A 23842-nucleotide genomic window follows, 5' to 3' on the forward strand; every position below is an offset into this window, starting at 1 on the left:
CCAACTTTTACAATTTAGTCCTTCCAATAATCAAAACTATTTTTCAAAGATATTCAATTACAAGTTATATATAAGTAAGCATATCAAACCAAAAAGTAATTATAAATCAGTTTAATTATTATATGAACTTACCTAATAAAAACAACAACAAACATGACACTAAGGAAAGTTAGCAATTTTTTCTTTTCCACGTTTATCTATCGATTGATCCGTTTCTTGATTTATATAATGATTTAAATCAATAAACAATTCCCAATGCCTTATAATGTCTAAATATATGCATATGACCCTTTAATAACATTTAAAATATTTCATTAAACTTTTACCTTTAATTCAATTTAGTCCCTAAAATCAAAAGTTACATATTTTCACAATTAACCCCAAGACCTTAGAGCCAACTTTAATATCATCCCATAACAGTTCCCAATCAACTAAATTTATAGGAAATTCATGTCAAATTTCAACATATTAACATTTTAGTCCTTATACTCAAAACTATCCAAATTCACTTTACAAATTAGTTTTATTTCAACACCAAGCTTCAAGCTTAACCATTAACATCCAAAAGGATTTAAGAAAAACAATGGTAACTTTTCAAATTTATAGTATTTTTACAAAATAGTCCATGAGTTAGTTAGATTAAGCTACAACGATCTCAAAAACATAAAATTTACTAAAAACGATCTTAGATTTAACTTACATGCAATGACCAAAACTTTAAGGTGGCTTGAAAGTTTTTCTTCTTCCTTAAATTATGGTTTTTTTTCGGAGGAAAAGAAAATGAAAAAGATGACATGTTTTGTTTTGTTTTATTATATTATATTTTAACTTTACTTTTGACTAATAAAAATCTAAGCCCTAACCGTACGTGCCATTAAATTATGGTATATTTACCACATAAACCCTTATACATTTACTATTCAAACCTTTTAACTAATAAAAATCAATATCGATTAACTTATACGACTTTTACGATTTAATCCTTTTTCCTTAATTGACCAACCAAACATCAAAATCATTGGATCAAACTTTAATATGGCACTCTATTAGACTCGTAAATATTAATTAGTAACATCTAAGGACCCACTCATCAGAATTGTGGTCCTGAAACTACTACTTTCGACACCACTGAAAAACTGGTTGTTACAAGCATAGTTAATGCCTCCAGTTAGTAGCTAAATCATATCTTTTGAGAGCAAAACTTTTTATATATAAAGATATGATATTTTATATGAATCAACACTTGTACGCATCATGTCAATAAGTTGTGATAAGTACTCCCATTACAATTGGCATTTGGTTAGTAGCCAAATACAACCCATTTTAGAATTTTTGAATGTACAATATATGTTTAAGTTGCTCCATCATAATGATGCGATCCCGGTCGCATCATGTTACGACACAACTCGATGCTACCGAGATTGGTCCAAACTCGAGGGGCCCAAGTGCAAAATGAAGCTTTTAATTTTAGTTTGGTAATTTGGCTGCGGGAAAATACGGACTTTGATTCATTAATTTTTAGTTATTTTAGTTTGTGTTTTTAATTATGTCATAGTTTACACATCATTAATATGTGTTCTGCATTTAATAAAGTCATGCATTATGTAACTTTCATGTTAGTTAATTTTTGCATCATTAAATTAAGTCAAATTAGTTTAATTATGTAACTTTCATGTTAGTTAAATTTGCATTTCAAAATCATGCATTTAAGCATCTTAGTTTAATAAATGAGTTGCTGAACATTTATTCAACTCATCTTAGTTTTAATTAATAAGTGTTTTTGTTTAACTTTATTTAATAAGTGTTGTTCTTAATTAATCTAGTTCCTAGGATTATTTATTGATGCATGAGTTAAGTTCATTTAATTATGCTTCTTTAATTAAACTAGTTCTTGGAATAATTATTGCATATATGTTTTAGTTTATTTATTTAAGTAAGTTTAGTGTGAGTTATGATTAATAAGTGTTTTCATGTGTTTAATAAACTCATTTTAATGTGTTTATTGCAGGTGACTTTTTAGCTTATAGTGGTTACAATTCAAGGCTGTTACACATTTAATTAAGTGGCTGTTCAAGTTCTTTTGAGTTACAATTAAAGGGGTTGTTATAAAGGGAGCTTAAAAATCATTAAAGGAGTTTTTAAAGAGCATTTTATGCCCTTTAAAATTCAGCAGCAACTCTTCCACTTCCAGCCGTTTTTGGAGCTTTCAAGAGAAATTAATCAAGCCTTTGAATGTCATTAAGGAGCAGGTTAAGAGATGGTGACTATTCAACTAGCCAAGGACAACTCAAGAGTCATTTTCTAAGCCATTAAAGACATTCAAATCAGCTGAATTAAAGTGATTTTATGGAAGGAGTTATTTGGTTCAAAGAATAAGAAAAGACATCGCTTTTTTATGGCACATTAAGTGGATGTTTTTGACCATTCGATTACCTTGTTCTAGCATTATAAATAGATGTAATCACCATAGAGGAAGAACTTTTTGCTGAATATAGATGAAATATTTGAATTGTGAGCTATCCAATTCTCTTTGTTCTTTCGGAATTGATTTGACTTATCAAGCATAGCTTGTGGCGTCCATCTATTCTTTGTTGCTGAACTTATCACCTTTGGTGTGGCGTTCAATATACCTTTGGTTCCCATCATAGTTGATAGTGGGTCAAGGTTCCTTGCTGTTTCCTTTAACCGAAAAACAACTGAAGACCATTTTGAGATTCGGGTCAACAATTCGTTATTGTTGGTTCATTTTTTTTGGTCTTAGCCATTTAATTTGTTATTGTTTCCTATCTATTTTATTCATTACCTTTGTTTGAAGTCATTAACTCTATTTTGTTACTTTTAAACCGAAACAATTCTATTCTACTCAATTCACGATCGAGCATCACTAACGACTCGAATCAATCACGAAATGAGTTCGTATCACATAATGTTGGGAATATATATATTAATTATGAATGTTATTAAATGTTTTAAATGAATTGGAGATTCAATTATGACGTGATTTGTGATTACTATTTAATTTGATAGTTTTTCCAACATTAGGGGGAGATAAATAATAGATGGATAAATAAATCACTTTATTGCAAATTAATTGCCAGATGCAATTACTAACCTGATGAGAATAAGCAAGTGTTATAAATCGGCTAACGTCTTTATTTGAATTGAAGTCCCAGTAGGACAATGTGTTCAAATGAAAGTAATGTGTGCCTGAAGCATGGTAGATTAATTGGTTCCAAAGGTGAAAATTCCCGTAGAAAAAAATAATAAATCAAGATGGTTTTATATTGGAGGTGATGATCCAAAAGAGTCCTAAGATATAACTAATTATTAAAACTCCGGAAGAGATTTAGATGCCTAAAATTGAAGATGGAAATAGTGAAAATAAAAAGATATCGATAAGTAATGTCAATACGAAAAAATATAGAATCGTGAAAAATAGAAAGTTGTCGGCAACAATTTTGTATGCAATAGTATTGTTGAAATTATGAAAGAAAATGAGGATCTTGAATAAAACTGTTAAAAATTATAGACATGGAATTGATTAGCCCAAATAAAATGACGCAATTTAAGTAGAATTAAATTTGGGAAGCTTTTGGACCAGTCGTCCAAATAACTAAAGGTATAAAGCGAGTGAGGGTACAAATGAAGTAGTTTTGCGAAAACAAAGAAGAATTACAAAGTTTTTTAGTAAGTCTTAGCATTGATTATGAAAAAATATTCTTTTGTGGTGGATGCAATAACATTGAGGTATCTTATTAGTATGGCAATTTATGAAAAACTTGACATGCGTCTAATAATTGTTGTTACAATATTTTATATGAATCATTATATAGTAAAGTTTATATTAAAATCCTTGAAGGATTTAGAAAGCTAAAAGCATATAAAAAATTCATGAGAAATTGTTTAATATGTTTGCATAAATATTTATATAAATTGAAATGATTTGAACACGTGGTAAATTCAACTCGGTGAATAATAGTGAAGGAAGATTATAAAATGATCCAAAATCCACGTATATATTTTTATAAAAGGGCCATGATTAAAGTTTGTTGATTATTGTTGGAACTCCTAATGATATCAAAATATTTTTCCCCAAAATTATTCCTCACGCATAACCTTCAGAAGAATGATGATATAAATATTTAATAAATTAGTTCAAGCTATTATTTGAAAATCTAGTATTCAAGATTGAAATACGTAGAATTTAAGATATCATGTGATGTTGTCATGAGGGGGACTAAATATGAGCTACTCTTTTTCTCTTAACCAAAGTTTTGTCCCATTGGACTTTCTTGGTAAGGGTTTTTAATGGAACGACATATTATGCGTATTATAGATATCTGTACTTTTTTTTCCTTCACTAGAAATTTTTTTCACATAGTTTTTATCTTAGTATGGTTTTAACCAGATACATTATCTACCAAAAGACACCCAAGGAGGAGTGTTATGGATATTTTATTATTAAGTGGATGTTCATCAAGGTCAAGATAAATTTGATGTACTTTAGGACTTCAATAGTCATTAGAAGTAAAATTTTATTTCATTTATACTTCTTATTTTTATAAATATAGACTTTGGAGACACATTCTCGTTGATGAATAAAAGAACATTCTCTTTTGCTATTTATATTTCTATTTAATAAAAATAAGTTTATTTCATGTTCATTTGCATTTTTATGCTTTTAAATATATATTTTCTATTTTTCAATGCTAGTTTCAAATCTGATATTTTTTAATTATTATTAGTTTATATTTTAAAATTTTTCTAGGTGTTTCTTAATTCATGCTTATGTAATGATTATATTTTATTTTAATATATATTAAAGATTGATTTCCACATCACTCATGAGATAATTTAAAGAATAATTTACAAGTTCACTCAAATGATATTTTAATACCTTTACTAAAAAAATTTAAAAATTACATTATTAATTATTTTATTTTATTTTTCAAAAATTATATTTAAAGACGATGGTCGACATCTTGAGAATATCAAGAGGCCATCTTATTTGATGCGGATAAAGGTGTTTATAGATCAGGCTAGGTCAAGTTTGAGTCGAATTTAAGTATGATATTAATATATTTTATACTTACTCAAGTTTAACTTAACTAGAAATACGGGCCTAAAATTCTTCCCAAGCCCGTCTATGCTTATAAATGGTTAATCTAAATTAATTTTATGACTGCTCATATTATTTTTAAAAAGAATTAAAAAAATATATTTATATTATTCTTAATTTAATATTTAATAAATTTAAATATTTTTATTTATTAAAATTTTAGATATACTCATCTTAACATTTTTTAGTATTTACATTATAACAATATTATACATTTAATTTTTATGTGTTATAAATTACATGATATATAAAAATAATATAATAAAAAAATTATAAATTCTTAGAAAAAGGTCCAGCTTGGTCGGGATCGAGCTGGACCCATATTTTAAACGAAATGAATTTTTTGCCCAACTCCAAATTTTATAGGTCTAATATTTTTGCACAAACCCTCTCAAGTCCAAGTATTTAAATCCTTTTAAATTTATAAAAGATATTACGTTTTTATTTATAAGTAGTTTAAAATTAATATAAAATAATAATAAACAAAAAAGTTTAATGCTTTTAATTTACTTAAATAAAGAAGTTTTGTTCTATTACATCTCTTTTAATTTGTCATATTGGTACCTCTAAACTATTTAGCTAAGAAAATATAAATTCAAAATTAGAAATTTGAAGAGTTGGAAAGAAATTCAGTTTTAAAGAGAGATGTTTTTGGGTCTTGTTTAAAAGAAAATTGCTTTAGATTTTGCTCGATTTGATGATTCTTGGAAATTCAAAATCAAGTTTTAAATGCTATTGGATTGTTGCACACCGGAGATAAAATTGAACTCTGGGCAGCTCTTGAAGCCACCTTTGGATCAATCAACTCTCTAAACTATTGTAAAGTGTTTTTCTCAAAATTTTCAGATCTTATTTTCGAGTTTGAAATTTATGGATACACGAACTTTTTTCAGAGAGCTTTTGATAGGTAATAATTTATGATTATAATTACAGTTAATCATAATATCCCCAATTATCGATAAAAGAAATTCTAGCTTAATGTTTTCTTGGATTTACTGGATTTGTATATGTATTAATATCCAATTATCAGTGTTTTTCCCTAAATATTTATATGGTTTTATTACGTTGGGTTGATTGTGTTGTTGCCGTGAACAGGCATGAGGGAGGTGATAGCTGATTTGGAGTACTTTTATTTGGACTACTTAGTTGCAGGTTTCTGTTGGTACCTTCTCCAGGCTATGGACATCGTTGCTGAGGAACTAATGTTCTTCTTCCAGCCGCTGCTGCCCCTCTTTCACGGCTTTGCTCGTTCCTTGTTTTGCCTCGTCTTTATTTGCTTTGATTCTTGATTTGTTTCACTATATAGTTTGATGATTAAACCCAGATTATTTTATAATAATCCCGATACGAATGTAATCTTTCAAATATAAATTTAATTTTTGGATTTTTTTTTAAAGCCAAAGAGAACTTCAGTTGAGCCAATTAGGTCTTATTTATGGAACAACTACATAAACAAAACTAGTAACAGTAATATAAACTCTTTCAGACTGAAATCCCTACGCCACTTAATACAGTACTCAATCTTCGAGCGACGGTCGGTGTTGAGTCAGCCCAGAATGAAGAAGGCTTCATATTACCATAATTGACGGTCAGAAAGAGCTTTCAAGCTGGTGAAAGATGTAATCAAGAATTGTTCTGGATCCATGAATTACAGACGTAAACTGGCATCTTTAACATATGTATCCCGCACATATTCAGGCATAGATATGGAACTATATGAAAATTTTGGAAAAGTAATTGAACATACTATATTCAACATCAAAGCAGCAATAAAGAGGCAGAAAGGGAAGAGGAGAAGCAATACATTATTATCACACTTAACGATTATTCTGACTCGAAAGAGAAAGAGAATCAATGAGAAAGATTATCACCTATATTCCTTTTGACTGCCAAGTATGAAGATGGAGGCAATCTTCAAACCAAAAATGCCTCATGGTTTTATGTGTTCAACTTTCTACCCTATCCTCTCAAACAGCCTGTTCAAAACAATGACAAAACATGATGCTACGATATATACTGTCGAATTCAACTTGGAAACAACTATGAAACGAGATCCCAAGTAGCTCCACAAGCATACAATTACATTAACTACAATAGTCGCTGAAAAAAGACAACATAAAACAAGGATCTTACTTCACTATGCAGCCCTGATTTTATCGTCCCCCACCAACTGCGAGCATATGTAAGCTACTCAAAAACTCTTCAAGACCCTCAACATATCCACTATTTGTCACCCCTCTTTTGCTCGGCTCGGCTTCCGGCACCATCGATACACCTCTGCCATTGCCGTTCACTCTCTCACTCCTTTGCGTCTTAGCGTTTCTCACCACAGATCCTTCCCCTTTGGCTTTCTTCTTCCTCCTCTCCTTCTGCCACTTATCATCATCATCATCATTATTAGTATCCTCAGCAGAAGAAATTTCTATATATATATCATCTTCATCGTAAAACACTCTTGGGGCAGATTTCTGGGCACTAGTTTGTTTACCTGCATTCTTGTTGTTAGGGCAAGCAAACATGGTTGAAACAGGTGACCAACGGGGGAAATTACCGCCCATGTTCTCACCATTCCCCGAAAATCCTAATGGGAAAAACCCCATAGTACACAAATACGTTTCCTTTCCGTCCACAGGCGGCGGCGACGGAATCACAACCGCATGGAAGGCTCTCCTGCAGTTCTCAGCCTGACACCTCAGTGTGCAATCCTCGTAAACCTTTGGATACTCGTAGAGAACGTAACAGTACGGACAAGCCGTCCAGAAAGTCAATGACTCTGAGTCGGGGGGTTTACTAGGCCGAGTCGAATCGGTCTTCCAGGTCACATCGGTTGTGTCTGTCTCACTATGCTCCGTAGAAGGAGGAGTTGCCTGATTAATTTGACCCATCCGAGTCGACTCGGTCTGATCAAACTGACTGGAGGTAGCGTTTCCTGACTGATCCATTTGGCTCATCGGAATAGGCCCAAGACGATTAATCCATGGGAGGATTAGTGTGTTTGAAACTAATTGATCCTGTCTGTCCCAGCGAAACCGATTTGATTAAATCTCCCTCCACCAAGGCGACACAGAGGGTGGGGCGAGTTGACTCGGGCAGATTGGTATTTAAACTGAATTGCCCTCCTTGTAATGTGGCATATCCATCTCCGCTACTGCTTCTTACCACGGATAGTGGTTGCGCAACTTGCGGTTGAGTTCCTTTGGGCAGAGGTGGCAGCATCTGCGTTTGCAGTGCTTAAACTGGGGTTGTTGTTGTTGATTGAGTTGACTCAGGTGTCCAAACTGAAAGAATCTCATCTCCTTCTTCGAAGGACAGGACAACACATTCCAAGCTTCGGAAAGGAAAGAGAGCCGCAGGATTCAAAGGGGGGGCGAGTTTCCTGTACTGAGTTGTTACGACTTCCATGGATTGAGTTAACGGAACCGAACCAATCAACAAAACGATTGAGTTAAAGGAACCGAACCAATCAACAAAAAAGGAAAGAAACGTGGCTTTTTATATAAATAATAATAAAATTAATTAATTATGAAAAATATTTACGAAAAAAGAATGTTTGCTACCATACCCGCGGGTGCCGCCTGACATGTCGGCAACATCACTTCCCTTTTTTCAGTCAATCATCTTTTAATCATCATCGTTTAAAAAAAATTTTGTGTCGCCATCATGTCAAGCGACACCTATATATATATTTAAACATATCCATGAAAATATGAGTATTCACAATGAAAAAAATATTTTTTTAATGGTGTCATCACGCTGTCAAGGTGATGCGGTCGCGGCTAACCATCCCTAAAGTTTGTTGTACAACGCACCTCAATCTCCATGCAACTGCTTATTGGTCATCTTCTTAATCCACCATGCTTTCCAATATGACATTCAGTACTGGAATTGTGCTTGCATGTCGACAATCAAGACCGATACAATAATTGTGGGCATGTTATTCACCAATGTCATGATGCAATTACAAATAGTTTTTGTATTAAGTTTGCGATGGCCTTGCGTCATACGTGCAAAAGTGCATGTATGACACCCAACAAATTTTCGGATCTCCCACAATTGCAACATCTGGATAAATGCATCTAGTAACCACCAGTTGCACCTTTCTACCGACCTCCAACACTCCCCAACATATAATGTCGATTTAGATACAACGATTTTTTAGTCGACCGACACCTTCATGCTATATTGTTTGATGGAAAATATGCAGTCTTCATTGGTTGTGAATTATTGGCCTACAAACAACTCTTCTAAGTCCAAAACTGCTAGCAACCAATGAAAAGATATTATATCTGGGTACTCAAGAAACTCGGATGTATGTGCCACATCAAGATCTACGCTCAACATGTGGGCCCAAGGTCATTGCATATTACAATGCTACAGGTCTGGTTCTTGACCGAAGGGGCGTATACATTTTCATCATTGTCTGTGCCTTTATCGTCGATATCATCCGAGACCTTATCCAGATCGGGGTCACCAAAATCTTCACCCTCATTATCAAAACGACCATCATTACCGAGTCATTCTCTATCATTTGCATCTGTCTCAATTACCGTCGGATGCATCTGTAAATGGGGACCCGAATTAGCGTTGTTATACGCAGTCGGAGCATGGTGTGGATTTTCGACTAGTGTCGATGTTGCTTCATAACCGCACTATTCTGCCCTTCTAATATTCTAATTGAAGTCAAACCCATGTACAAATGATCGCCTATCGATAGACACTCTCGGAGCCTCCATACACGGGTCTTGAACTCCATGTTATTAACTTAGTGGAGTGACATTTTGAACGGGCTCTACATCTTCTAACTCAACCAATAGCTCAACTAGTTCAACGTTCACGTTCCCAGTCAAGCAATAAAGTGTGATAATTGTCTCCATGTCTTCATCATCTACAAGTTTCATCTTAGTATATTTGCATAGATTTGACAAATTTGGAAATTTGTAAAATAGTCTTGACATCCACCTCCCACAACGTTGAGTAATTTTTGCAATAATCTTTTCTTTCATATCTTTGAATTTTACATTCTTATTAAGCATCATCATTATTTGCTAGTAAGATTCAAATATATAACCAACAATTTCTTGTAAAATTACCCCCTCAAACTAAACATATATGAAAAATTGGTTATTCAAACGATACTAAATTTATAAAATAATTTAAAAATAAAAAATAGCTTTTATTTAAAAATATTAGACCCTACTGAAAAAAATATAATTACATATAAATAATTATAAACTAACCTTATAAACTCGAACTTGATTTTTGAAGTTTAAAACACAAATATTCTTTTCTTTTTCTGGTTTCTCCTATTCTACTGAACACAAATCTTTCCTCTCTTTTTTCTTCCATTCAATAGAAACCAAAAAGTTCAACAAAAACCCAAAACTTCAACAGAAATAGATTTTTGGTTGGGGGTCGGGTATATATACTAGGTGGTGCTGCCTGACAGCGTCGTAGGACCACCAGTGTCTCTTGACATGTTGGCGGCACCACTAATAAATTAATTTTTTCGGTTTCCCTTTTTTTCCTGACAACATTTATTAAAAAATTGTATCGATGTCGCCTGACACATCGACGACACCCATTAATTTTTTTAAAAAAAATATTAGTGGTGTTACCTGACCCACTGACGACACCCATTAAAAAAAATTTGCTAGTCTTAGCTTTTTTTTTTACACCAATTTTTTTTAAATTATCAACACCTGACTCACCGTGATCGTATCACCCTATCAGACCAATGACACTTAGTATGTTTTTGCATGTGCATTGGGGTGAGATATGATTATGTGATGGAGAAAGTTTGTTCTGGCAGTTTATCTGCGCTTTATGATTTTGGTAGAATTTTCGCAATATGCTTCTGGCAGCATTGCTGTATATTATCTGATCGGCATACGACCACATTATGGTGTGATAGATGGATGAGTTCTTTAAGCCTTATTTGGTGTGATTGGTTGGATGGAGTTCGTGTGTAGTGGATGAAGATAAGAATTTCTGTATGACATCTCTATGCTAAGCATGTTATAATTTATGATCCGTCTATTTTGATATATGCATCTATGCATGATTTCACTATTTGCTTGTGGGCCAAGACACACACTAAGCTTTATAAGTCATCTTGTTTACTTAATCTTTTCAGGTAACACCTAGACTTAGGATTTGGTGGCACTCGACAGCTCGGTTCAGTTATTACGTATAAAACTTATCTAGTAATTCTTATTTTAAAATTCATGGACTTTTTGATCATTGGACGGTTTTGCGGATTTTAATGGTGGTTTTCAGGATTTGCTAAATATTTTAATTAGTTATATTAAGATTTGGCAAGTTTTCTTAAAAAGCTAAAACTTAGCATTCGATTTTCATGCCTAAACAAGTCTAAGAAAATTTCCTTTGCAAAATTTTAACCAGGAATATGCATTTTTACAAAAACAAGTAAATAAAGTTGATAGCAGTGTTGATTTATTAATATAACTTTCAAGATTCGGCTATAACGTGTAGACCGGATTTAGGGTGTCTTACTAAATTTTTTTTCTAAAATTACAATAAAATAAATCTTACTTTTAATGAAATATAATTATTTAATTCATGTACAAGATATAAAATTATTCACAATTATACAATATATAAAATAAAATTATAAAATTTATCCCGCAATGTAGTGGAAGCATTCCTCAAATAATAATAATAATAATGCAAGTACGACCTTTGTTTCTTCGAAGTAAAAACTAATAACCCTCGAATTAAGAGTCGATTCCATGAGGAAGCTACTCATAAAATAGATGTTTTGAAGATATGATTTTTATATAAAATTACGAGAATAAAAAGAAAAATAATAAAATTAAGCTTTGTTCTTATCAATTTGACTGGTTATTTTTACAGTTTTTATCATACCATTACAATAAAGTAAATGCAAGATGAGGGCGTTAGAGACAAGACTCAGTACGAGGGTACAACAGAGTCTCAAATTTTCTGACAAATGTTCCATCTCTCTCCAGCATCGTCAATCAATCTGTACGAAAAACCAAAACTCCACCACACACACATATTTTATATATAAAGGATAAAAATCTAATCCCAGTTTTCTTTTTGGGATAAAAAAATCTAACCCAGTTGCAAAAAACAAACCACTTGATATTTACAATTTATCCATAGAGACCAATATGGCAAAATATTTGCAAAGCCAGTCCTTGTTTGGACACAAAAGGAATCTTTCTATATTTTCCTTCTTCCATTTCTTTCAATAATTTAGTAGCTTTTTATTTTTATCTCTTTCTGTCAAGTGTCACCACCACCATTCTCATCACTCAACCCCCACCCCCCTCCAAAAAAAAAGAAAATTAATATGAGAAAAACCCATAAATTCTGACCAATCAAAATCCCCCACCTTCTTCCATTTTTCATCCTACAATGAGGTTGGGTAGGGTTGGGAGGCTTTTTTCTCTCTTTGGCAACTAGGGTTTTGCTTCAATGTTTTCTTCCTGATGTCATTTTATTTTCTTTAGTATCGGTTTTTTTTTAGATAAGAGTATTTGATTCTACTGGCTTACTTTGGAAAGCCAAAAAAGCAAAAGAAGAAAAAAAAAACCCAGTTGCACAGCTAATCTCTTGATCCTACTACTGTTTCTTATCTGTTTGCTGCTTCACAACAGAGATTCTCTTCTACACAATTTTCTTGGTACTTAAAACTTTCTTTTCTCCTGTATTTTGCTTGATTTAAGGTGAGAAACTGAGATCTATCAATTTACATACATATGTATATTGGGTTTGATTTCTTGTGACTAAACCCCATTTTGTTAATGTGCTTGTTAGTAGCAATTAGCATAGGGTTCAAATTTTGATTCCTTTGAACACATGTGTTTCTTTAACAAACCGATTGCTGTTGTTTGCTTGTTTTTTGTGGAGTGGAAAGAGAATGACGAGACAAAGGATAGAGATCAAGAAGATCGCCAACACAGCGGCACGACAGGTGACATTCTCAAAGAGGAGAAGAGGACTTTTCAAGAAAGCTCACGAGCTTTCCACTCTTTGCGATGCCGAGATAGCTCTTATAGTCTTCTCAGCCACCGGCAAGCTCTTCAAATATTCCAGCACCAGGTTACTTATCGGTAGCTCTTCCCTTTCATCTCCCATACATACCTTATCTCTGCTGCTTCTCCATTTGGTTGTTTGGTAACTGTGAGATTAATTTGATTTGAAACAAGATCTGCCAAATCAAGAGAACTGTACAAGAATCTAAATTCATAATGACCAATGTACTTGAATCTTATATTTTTCTTTTCAAAAATTAAAAAAAGAAAAAAAACTTCTTTTAATAATCCATGTCAGAAGCTGGGTGGGGGACTTAGGGTTGGGTGATAGTTTCATCAAATTCTTTGTCTAATCAATCTTTGTAAATTTCTAGTTGGTACTTGACTGATGCTTTCCATGAACGAAACCTTAGGTTTTCATAAAATATTAGGGCTCCTAATCACCAATCCTATACATGAATATCTACAACAATATTACAATGATTTATGTTCCATATGTTGTAATAAGCGTATGCATTTCTACTATTTTAGGTAAATCGACATGAATCCTGTCTTGTTTTGGTGTGTTGGCTTATCTATGAATAAATGTTGTTTATTATCTCTTTTTAGTAAAATTTTATTTTGATTAACCAAATTATCCATATATATATATATATATATACATAAATTTTATGTTTATTTAACAATAAGAATTTGTTGAACTTCAAGCTCTGACCTATTAATATAGAGTTCACCTTTCCTAGGAATATCATGAATAGCATGGTTCAATTCATCATTGTGTAAAAAACAAGAATTCATCTATTAATATAATATCAATTTATGAATCCTAAAATACATAATTAAGTTTAAAAGCAGACATATATTAAGAAAATGTGACAACAAATAAGATATGATCAAATCTTTCAATAACAATATTTTTTTGGGAAAAGATCCGCTTATAATGATGTAAAACTAGTTTTATACTCTTTCATAATTTCTTTTATTGTTGATATTTTAACAGTCCGACTATCATATTTCATGCATGTCAAGTTTGTAGTAAATAAAATTGTTTTAACTATTTGTTTTGTTTTAAAAAATTCAATCGTTAACTATTTATTAATTCATAGACAATATTTTTATCGATATGATAGATATACGGATCGATTCAAAATTTTACATGCATGAAAAATTCAATTATATTGATAAATTCATCGATTGGATGGTTAAAATATTAAGAGTTAATAAAGTAATGAAATTGTTCCAACTTATTGATTTTCATTAACTAACCCTAGATCCTTGCCCCTAAAAAATGGATGTTTCTCTTCTAGCTCCATCCTGTACTATTTACATTACAACACAACAAAAAGACGAATGATAATATAACAAAGGATGTTAAGCAAAAAGCACCTTCATTTCTACATAACGGAAAGTGGTGGGTTAAAAGAATGTAAAATCATGTTATTTTTACATCGTTGTAAGTGGACTCCATCCCATTCCATCCTTTATAAATTCATTTCTTTAGTTTGTTGTAGATCTAAATATTTTTACCCTTTATAACACATTTCAACCTATAAGAGCAACATGCATAAATTATGAAGTATACCCATTACTAAACTAGTTCTTTGTAAGAGCCTCTTCTCCCAAAATTAATTTTAATCCTAAGTGGAATAAAATGATAAATTTTATTAAAGATATGATTTAAATCTCCTAATTAATATTATTAATATATATTGTAGTCTTTACTCAAAATTTAAAAAGTCAAATATGATTTAAATCTAAGTCCTAAGCTTTAAGCCCTAAACCCTAAACTCTAAACCCTTCCCCCTCATACTAAGACTATAGAATGTTCTTGTGAATTATGGCCAATACCAGGTATATAAGCAGTGATTTCAAACCCACAGTTAATCGTACTCGCAACTTTACGTAAGGCGAGTTTGGTTTATTGGGGTGATAGTGAAAAAGTTGATGATAAGTCACCTTTATCGCCACTCTATAGAACCGCATATGAGGTTTTCACCTCATATAGCTCCTCGCTCAATTCTTTCAAGTCATTGGGTCCTTTTCCTCGCTCGAGAATCTCCTCCTTCTTCCACTCTGTCCCAAGAGTAACTAGGACAAATTCAGTCACGTTTTCATGTTCCAATTGAACACTTTCCATTTTGATTATTCTCAAAGAGAAGATTTTTTTACCAAACATCTGCGGATCCAATCACACGATCTTATAATAAGAACAAGAGATCTTTCTCGATCAATCCCTTTCCCCTCATTCTTCGAGAATCAGAAAGATCCTTTTCAAGTTTGAATTTGTTCATTTGGAATCTGGGTTCTTCTACTTCATTTTTATTTGCTTATTTATTATTTTTATTATTTTTCCCCCTCTTTTTTTAATTTCTTTTTTTTATTTTATTCCCTTCCATCATTCCCTAAGTCCCATAGGTTTGATCCTATAGAATTTGACCCATTTTCTCATTGAGCGAGGGGTACGAACTAAATCAAATTGATTTTTCGATCAAAAATATGATTATGGGTATATAACAACTACCTCATTATAATAGTAAAAATCTTTATAGATAAATAAAGCTTTTTATAGAAAAGATCAGTTCTACGTAAACCCTCAATTTTAAATGTAAATATATATAATCCAACATCTTTATTATTATTGGTATCCCCCAAAATCTATAAGCTTTTACATTATGAAATGGAAAGGAAACAATAATCTAACAAACTCAAAAGGAGAGAAGGAGCAAAAGGAGAATGAAAGATTTTTTTGAAGTGGGTTGAGAGTGAAAATGAACCATGGTATGTATAAAAGTTGTATTGGCTAAAAATAACACAGATAAGTGGATTGAATTAGTTAAAAATAGTTTGAAAATGATTCAATGAATTTAGACTTGACTAAATATAAATGCTACTAGTTAAGAAGTTTACTTGTCTCTCAAAATTCATTAAAAAGAAATTCAAAACAAAATGACTCAAATGTAAATTACACTAACTTTTGGGGCCTAATGCGCAAATTCACCTTTATCAATTTGGTTATTACTAGCCCAATGAAATATAAGGACTTATAAACAATGGTCTCAAATTTTTTTTTTAGAAATGTGAGATTCATTCTTTGAAATATCTCAAATTTTCAACACCAGTTAACTGATATTTATATAGTAATTAAAGGATTTTCTTTTATAAATTATAAGGAAAAATTTTATTTTTGCATTTAATGCAATTTTTACTAAATTCAAGAAAAAAGTTGATTAACAATAATTTTCTTCCCATAAATATCATCTTGAGAAAAGAGATGCTAACAAAATGATATTAAAGGAAGATAATGTGCAATCAATGATTTTTTTGTGTGTTAAGTAAAACAATGCATTCAATGCATATAACCTTTCTAAATTAGTCCTATGTTCAAGATTTGATATTTCTCTGTTAATTCTCTCCTTTTTTTTTTATGAATTTAGCTTTTATTTGTTTGAATTCAATTTAATGTTGGGGTTGATGTTGGTAGTTTCCCATTGCTTATGGTCTTTTCATTAGTTTACAAAGACTAGAAATTTAGTTGCTATTGAAAAATTGGTGGCTCCCATGTGAAGATTACAAATATTAATGGTTGAATACTTTATGGTAGTTTCTATATGAAAATCCAAGTTAATAGCTTAGAACCCAAAGTCAAAATAAACATGAATTCCATAGTTTTAACTAAATCTATTCTTAATCTTTAAAAATATGCATTCAAAAATGGAAAGAAAAAAAAAAAAAACTCTTAGATCGATTTGAGGGAACAGGAGTGTTAAGGGTGATCATCCAAGTCCAATAGTGGTGTATAAATTGGATTATATTATATAGGATTTTCTTAACTTGTGTTTAAGGTCATTTTATTATTAATTTGATTCTATATATTTTTTAGGTTTAATACATTACTTGATTGAACTTTGATAAAACCTAATTGTTGAATTACAATTTACATTATGGCCCAGTATGAGGCAGGTGATTGAAAGGCGCCGTTTGCAGTCAGAAAGGATTGATGGATTGGAGGGCGCTCCATCTGTTGAGCTGCAGGTTACAACTTCTGTTTTTTCTCTTATTGTTTGTATTGCACGTACAGATTTATGGGAAATTATCTGTTTTTATTTATAATAATTACAAGGTAAATGCATTCCGATGATCATGAGATGGATTAAGCACAACTAAGAACCCCTTTTAAGATCTTGAACTTCTTGTGTAACTAGTGCTGCCTGTATGAAACATTAGATCCTTGAAAAGGCCACATTTTTTATCCTATCTGCCTGGAAACCGAACCGCATTTTAATGAAGTTGTGAACTGGTTTGTTTTAGCTGGAGAGTGCTACTCATTCCGTGTTGAGTAAGGAAATTGCAGAAAAGACCCAAGAACTGAGGTAAATCCGAGTATTTATTACTGTGATATATGAGGTTGTCAATGCCATAATGATATTTTGGCATGGTTTCGTTGATAGACAGCTAAGGGGAGAAGACCTCCACGGACTAAACCTAGACCAGCTGAAACAACTAGAGAAATTAGTCCAAGGTGGCTTGAGCCAAATTTCAGAAACAAAGGTGTTTTCTTCAAGCCCCATACTCATCTTTGCTTTTTCAAGTTTTATTATTTTCCTTAGTTGAGTCAGTGGAAAAGCATTCATGTTTCAGGATGAGCGATTTTTGAAAGAGATCAGCACCCTGGAGAAGAAGGTGATTGATATATAAATGGCTAACTTATAAGAAATGGTCAAAAGCCATGCATGCATTCAAAGATTTTAATGGCAAAAACATCCTTTTTTACTTAACTGTTTGTTTATACCTTGAAGGGAGCAGAACTGAAGGAAGAAAACCTGATATTGAAACAGCAAGTGAGTGTGTTACACCATATCTTGTTTCTTGGTTTCAATACATTTTCATTTGACAGCCAAGTTAATTTTGGGTAGGTGGAGAAATTACCGCTTGTGGTCAAAGGCCAACCATCAGAGCCATTTCCCCATCTTCACAAATCTGGAGACCCCCCTCCTCCTCCTCAAGGGTATAACACCTCTGATATTTCACTCACCTTGGGGTAAGCTCTCATATATACTTTGTAAACTCTTTTATCTTTTCCTACACATTAAAACATGGATATAAAATATGATTTTCGATAACAACTTTTAAGAAAAAAAAATGCAAGTACGTGTGGTATATTGCTAATATCTGCTATAGCCCGGCCTGAGTGCATCAACCAATGCCCTTTTGCAGGTTACCTTTCCCTAGCTGATAGAAAGGTTAGCGGGGATGTTGTGAAGAAATGCTCCTCATCTTTGCATAAAATCGTATCTTTAAAGCTCATCTATACGAGTAAATTTACAACCTGGCTCCTCTATGTTAAATGTATCTATATATCTATAGGCTGAAGATAACCATTTAATTATCAAGTTCATTGATGTTTACGAAAACAAAAGAAAAAGGTATTGCAATAAAACTGACTTTTATATGCAAGAAAAAATCGGCTATCTGATACTATCCACTGCCATCCCTGCAAGTAGAGAAAGGGTATAAATAGATGCTAAGTGTATGATCAAAGTAGGGATCGACGAGTTGGAAAGAGCTGTGGAGGCTAACTCCAGCATTGCAGGAGCTCGATGCAATTATCACATTTCTTAAAATTCTTTATTTATAAAGACATGTCCGTAAGTGGAGAAATTTCAGAGATTTATTTCCATCACACTTGTTCGTATACAACGTAGTGAATACTACAATAGTAATAGATAAATGAAGAGAGCACATTTCAATTGGTGTTAGGAATTTCTCTGGGTTTTATCAGTATTGGGTCAAGTCTTGGTTTGAGGCTATAATGAGCATGAGTGAAATATAGTAAATTACCTTTTGAGTAAAGTTTTGCATCTTTATAAAAAAAGATACCAGCAACTCAACACTAATATTATCAAGTCTGCTTTCTGCCTTGGAAGTTTCTGCTTTGTAGGGCAAAGATGAAGCATTCAAAGGATGATCTCTGTTAATAATCATCTCTCATTATATAAAATTATTAATTAATTTAATTTTTTTTATTTTAAATGCATATTTTTAGTATTAATGTTTTCTACATCAATTTTATTTTATTCATTACATTGATAATATTTAATTTAATGTAGGGAAAACACAGAGAAAACGATGATGCCTAAATTCTAAAACCCAATATTATAATTAAATTTAACTATTTTAGTTGATAATGTTAATACATATCTCGTGCATAATCCACCGAAAGAGCTACTAACGGAAATGGAGGAGGATAGGAAATATTTTGAAAGTTAAAACAGTTATTTTAACATTGTCATTATATTGGAAATATTTTTAATTAATATGTTTAAAATTTTAAATTTAAATTGTTTTTAAATATGTTTTGTACATTAAAATTTTTAAATATTATTTATATAAACATTTTAATTATTTTAAAAAAACTAATATCTATTTAAAACATCATTATAAAAATTAAAATTGTTTTGATTGATACATCTAATCAGCTCATGCATCGCATTGGATATTCAAACTAGTTTTCTCAATATAGAAATATTATCCAAACTAAAAACTTAATATTGCATAAATAATTATTTTAAGATCTTTAAAATAATATAATTTTAAAAATATAAAGAATTATTTGATGCAAATTAGAATCGCAATAAATTGATTCCTCCTCCACATTTTCCCTTTGTTATACAAACTTTAAGTTGTGGAGGTTATAAATTTTTGTGTGTAACTTTAATAGGGAACGGGAGGCTAACCTTAATAGATAGAGGAATAATTAATTTGTTGAAAAAATTGTTTATGAAAACGGTTTTATGGTGTAGCAAAACTTTAAAACATTTTCCTAAAATTGGATTTCCACTAAATTTAGAACTTGTATTTTTGAGCTAGCGAGTCTTGTCAAATTCTGAATCTAACGACTAAACCCTTCTAGCTTTTGACTAAATGATTTTCTTCGTTATTCTCGAACTTTTAAATGATAAGAGAGCGAGTTCTTATTAAGAACCGAAAACAAAATGAAAAGTTTCAACCTTTTAACGGGGAAAGATAACTTTCTTTATGGGGAAACTAAAATTGAAAATATAATGTTGATGATCTAGTCATGTTGTCCATATATAATGTGCAAGGTGCATGTAATAATTTTATATATTGAGGCTCTTGTTCATATATGTGGCATTCACTTGTGTCACGGGGTTAGAACTTTAGTCTTGTAATCTATGCGACTTTAGGCAATTTCTTTGTTTCAAACGCGCCTAAGTCAGCCTAAGTCAAATTCTCTAAGGCACTAGAAATATAGCGGAAGCATAATGAAACAAAAAGAGCAACACGAGAACTAAAAAGTCATAGGAAAACAATGCACACCAAATGTTTGAATAAATGCTCTCAATATATTATTAACCCAAGAATAACTAAATACAATGAGATGAATACAAATGAAAGGGGAGACCTCTATTTATAGTTGAGCTCTCCCAAAATCAACTGTACAAATTAATGGGCTTCTTCATGGGTTCCACGAATCAAGCCAGTTTAAGCAGGTCAAATATGTCCCATTTAATAAGTTGGTCTGTGTGCAATGGTAACGGGTTTTGATCCGTGGCCCATGACACTTGCACTTATTTGGCCGAAAGTGTCACAAGGGGTACATTGGTCACTTGGGGATGAGAGGTTGACTAGTTTTTGTTGGATACATGGATGGTTGGTTTTGGGTCATTAAACACTAGTATAGTGGAGCAAGGCCTTTGGAGGATATTGCGGTTGTTAGAGGCATGGCTACAAGATCTGGTGAGTGGGACTGGGAGAAGCTCTTCGGTTTAATACCACAGTTCTTGCTGAATAAAATTGCAGGTATAATGTCGCCCTTGGACGGTACAAGTATTGACAGGTTGGCATGGAATTAGAGCGATGCTGGTGGATTCTCAGTGGCTCGAACGTATGAGGGGATCGTTGGCACTAACTGGGGATATTCTAACCTAGTTTGGCAACTCATTTGGAGATGCCAAACACCTCAACGTGTTCATAGTTTCTTATGGCTGGATTATCGAGATGGCCTTTTGACAAATGGTGAATGCTGGACGAGGGATCACGGACGATGCATGTTGCAATTGTTGTGGAGAGTTGCTGGAGGCAATCCTTCATGTTCTCCATGATTGTGTCTACGCTAAAAATGTGTGGAATTCATTGCTAACGAGTAATGTTCGATGCTGGTTTTTTCAACTACCATTAAATGAGAGGATTGTCAAGAATATTCAAGAAGCCTTCCATCTCAGTTTTGTTGGTATAAAGTGGAGTATGTACTATTCGATCATTATTTAACTACCATGGAAACAACAAAATAATTTTAATTTTCAAGGCTCTCGTAGTAGCACAGAGGAGCTGATTCGTACCAATCTCTTATGGGTGAGAAGTATATATAATGCTCAGCGGCGGGGGGTGCAATTCATATGGGGATGTCTGCTAATGCAAATTGGGAAGCACCTGAGGAGGGTTGGATGAAACTCAATACTGATGTTGCTGTAGACAGAAGTAAATGGCATGCAGGTATTGCTGGTTTATTCTAAAACGCAAGAGGAGAATGGGCGTTGGGATATGCTCGACACTTGGGGGATGTATCAGTCTTTCAGGCAGAGGCTAGAGGAATTCTTACAGCTAGCATGGAACCAGGGGTACAGGAAAATTGTTGTTGAGAATGACAATGCCTTACACATTGAGACAATTGTAGTGGTGTGACAAGTAACAATGATTTTGCAAAGCTAAGACAGATATAGAAAGCTTGTGACTAGGATTGGCAGCTAAGTTTTCGGCACGTCGAACGAGAGGCAAATACTTTGTGCGGACAAGTTGGCTAATTTGGGGAAGTTACTAATTATGGACCTTGTTATCTAATTTGGGGAAGTTACTAATTTTAGGAAGAGACTATAAAGTGATTTTCTCATTTAGCAAGGGGCCAAGGCTCCTACCCCTTTGGCTACATCCCTAGTTCTTCTTGAACCAAGTGTGATTTTTTTTTTAGTATCATGTCTAATTTACGGTCAGAATTTGAAGTTCGTGGCTATCCCTTTTAACAATGATGTTTTTAAAATTTGAATTTATATTATTTTTTTAGGAGTACGTTTTGGTGATATCATTAGCGTCGAAACCATTTTTTTGAAAACAAAAAATTTAGGGTTGTCGACTTCAAAAAAAATTAAAATTGGGAGTCGCCACCAATCTTTTATTGAGGTGTGATTGGATCACCTAAAAAACGGCTTTGGTCTACGAGTTTTAAAAAAAAACGGGTCCGGGAGTCAGTTACGTACAAGGAAGGATTAGCACCCTTGTAACGCCCAAAATTGGTACCTAATTAATTAATTAGTGTCTTAAGGTCGAAAAAAATATAATCTTTAAAACACTTAAAACGTTACGTATTAAGACCCTTCTCAATTCAGAGAAGCAAAAATGTCACACCCAATGCGTTAGGCCACAACATTCTAATTTCCTCCAAAATGAATTAGGTCAGAATACTCGTATAATGAAAAAAATTAAAAGAATATCCATTTATCCAAGATTTAAGAAATCGCGACCCAATACGTTAGGGCACAATTCCTTTAGAATCCCAAACTCGGAATATTTCCTTTATTATTTTTAGAAAAAAATTTCATTTCGAGAAATCAATGCGTCACATCCAATACGTTAGGACACAACGTGTTGAATTTCCAATAATGAATTCTTATTTTTTGATTAAAGAGAAATGCTCGATTGTTAGACTTAACGAAGAAAATCGGAACCCAATACGTTAGGGCTCAATTTCCTTGAAAATCCTAAATTCAAGCATTCTCTCAATTTTGAAAAGTTTGAAATCGAGTAAAGAATGATGTGATGCTATATTAAATATACAATGCAATAATAAATATTACAATGGCATAGAAATAATATAAATAAATGAATAAATAAAATCAATATACATAATAAAAATAATCACATACAAAATATCAAATAAATCATAAAAACAATTCTTTTAACATATAAACGAAAACATGAATTAATAATCGAATGAAGAAAATAAACAAAATATAAAGAATAAAAGGCACATAATATATGCATTGAAATTAAAAGCCTTACACATAATTTACATATATAACTTTGGATTAAAATTTATAAAAGCGAGAATATATAATGCATTTGTGAAAATAAAATATAAATTATAAAGTGTTAAAAAATACATATATTTGAGCATTTAAAAAATATATATATTCATATATATAAAAACTGGTTAAAAATATTAATATGTATACATACATATATATACAAAGATAAATATAACATATATAGATTATACAAAAATAATTATATACAAATAAAATAAAATAAAATAATTACCTCATATTAAAAAATAAATATGCGAAAATATTAATTTTTAAAAAATATAAATACGCACATAGAAACAAGTATACATATATATATATAGCTAAAATAATAATAATTACATATGAAAATAATAATAATAATTACATTAACAAAATTAATTAATTTTAAGAAAAATATAAAAAGGATTAAATTGAACTACAAGTAAACAAATCTGTGGTAAATATGCAAATAAATAAAATCTGGAGGACTAAATTGAACGAGCGAATTACATAGAGGGGCTGGAAGGGAAATTTTCCCTTCTCTGAAACGGTGTCGTTCAAAAGGATTAAATTGGAATTTAAAATAAATAAAAGGGTAAATTAAAAAAATAAAGAAAACTTAA

At 31.9% G+C, this 23842-nt stretch overlaps 2 protein-coding genes across 11 annotated transcripts; one reads left to right on the plus strand and one right to left on the minus strand.

The window, feature by feature from the left end:
- Window positions 1–6137: 6137 nt before the first annotated feature.
- On the minus strand, window positions 6138–8351 carry LOC105762736 (uncharacterized). Of its 4 annotated transcripts, XR_008191817.1 has the most exons (3): window positions 7253–8351; window positions 6991–7095; window positions 6138–6831 (listed from the first exon to the last, which is right to left on the minus strand). XR_008191817.1 is itself a non-coding variant. In XM_012580602.2 (2 exons), the coding sequence occupies exon 1, from the start codon at window positions 8068–8070 to the stop codon at window positions 7273–7275; it is 798 nt and encodes a 265-aa protein (XP_012436056.1). In that variant the 5' UTR covers window positions 8071–8351; the 3' UTR covers window positions 6854–7095; window positions 7253–7272. The 4 variants fall into 4 exon arrangements, 3 of the variants coding, with proteins under 3 accessions (XP_012436056.1, XP_012436058.1, XP_012436057.1); XM_012580602.2 differs by lacking the exon at window positions 6138–6831 and having other exon boundaries at window positions 6854–7095; XM_012580604.2 differs by lacking the exons at window positions 6138–6831; window positions 6991–7095 and having other exon boundaries at window positions 7285–7488; window positions 7608–8351.
- A 4010-nt stretch (window positions 8352–12361) lies between these two features.
- Window positions 12362–19154, plus strand: LOC105762742 (MADS-box protein JOINTLESS). 7 transcript variants are annotated; one of them, XM_012580618.2, is made up of 9 exons: window positions 12362–12788; window positions 13023–13207; window positions 17091–17172; window positions 17449–17510; window positions 17589–17688; window positions 17779–17820; window positions 17937–17978; window positions 18054–18178; window positions 18355–19154. In XM_012580618.2, the coding sequence occupies exons 2-9, from the start codon at window positions 13026–13028 to the stop codon at window positions 18371–18373; spliced, it is 654 nt and encodes a 217-aa protein (XP_012436072.1). In that variant the 5' UTR covers window positions 12362–12788; window positions 13023–13025; the 3' UTR covers window positions 18374–19154. The 7 variants fall into 7 exon arrangements, with proteins under 7 accessions (XP_012436072.1, XP_012436070.1, XP_012436071.1 ...); XM_012580616.2 differs by having other exon boundaries at window positions 12364–12831; XM_012580617.2 differs by having other exon boundaries at window positions 12364–12788; window positions 13016–13207.
- The last annotated feature ends 4688 nt before the right edge of the window (window positions 19155–23842 follow it).

The sequence above is a fragment of the Gossypium raimondii genome, chromosome 12 (assembly GCF_025698545.1).
Source record: "Gossypium raimondii isolate GPD5lz chromosome 12, ASM2569854v1, whole genome shotgun sequence".
NCBI classification, from domain to species: domain Eukaryota; kingdom Viridiplantae; phylum Streptophyta; class Magnoliopsida; order Malvales; family Malvaceae; genus Gossypium; species Gossypium raimondii.

Excerpts from the sequence above, each read along its gene's own strand:
- LOC105762736 (XM_012580602.2), bottom strand. The coding sequence starts at position 8,070 with ATGAGCCAAATGGATCAGTCAGGAAACGCTACCTCCAGTCAGTTTGAT.
- LOC105762742 (XM_012580613.2), top strand. The coding sequence starts at position 12,965 with ATGTGTTTCTTTAACAAACCGATTGCTGTTGTTTGCTTGTTTTTTGTG. Across the intron at positions 17,173-17,448 it reads CTCCATCTGTTGAGCTGCAG|CTGGAGAGTGCTACTCATTC; the intron begins GTTACAACTTCT and ends GGTTTGTTTTAG. Across the intron at positions 17,821-17,936 it reads TCAGCACCCTGGAGAAGAAG|GGAGCAGAACTGAAGGAAGA; the intron begins GTGATTGATATA and ends TATACCTTGAAG.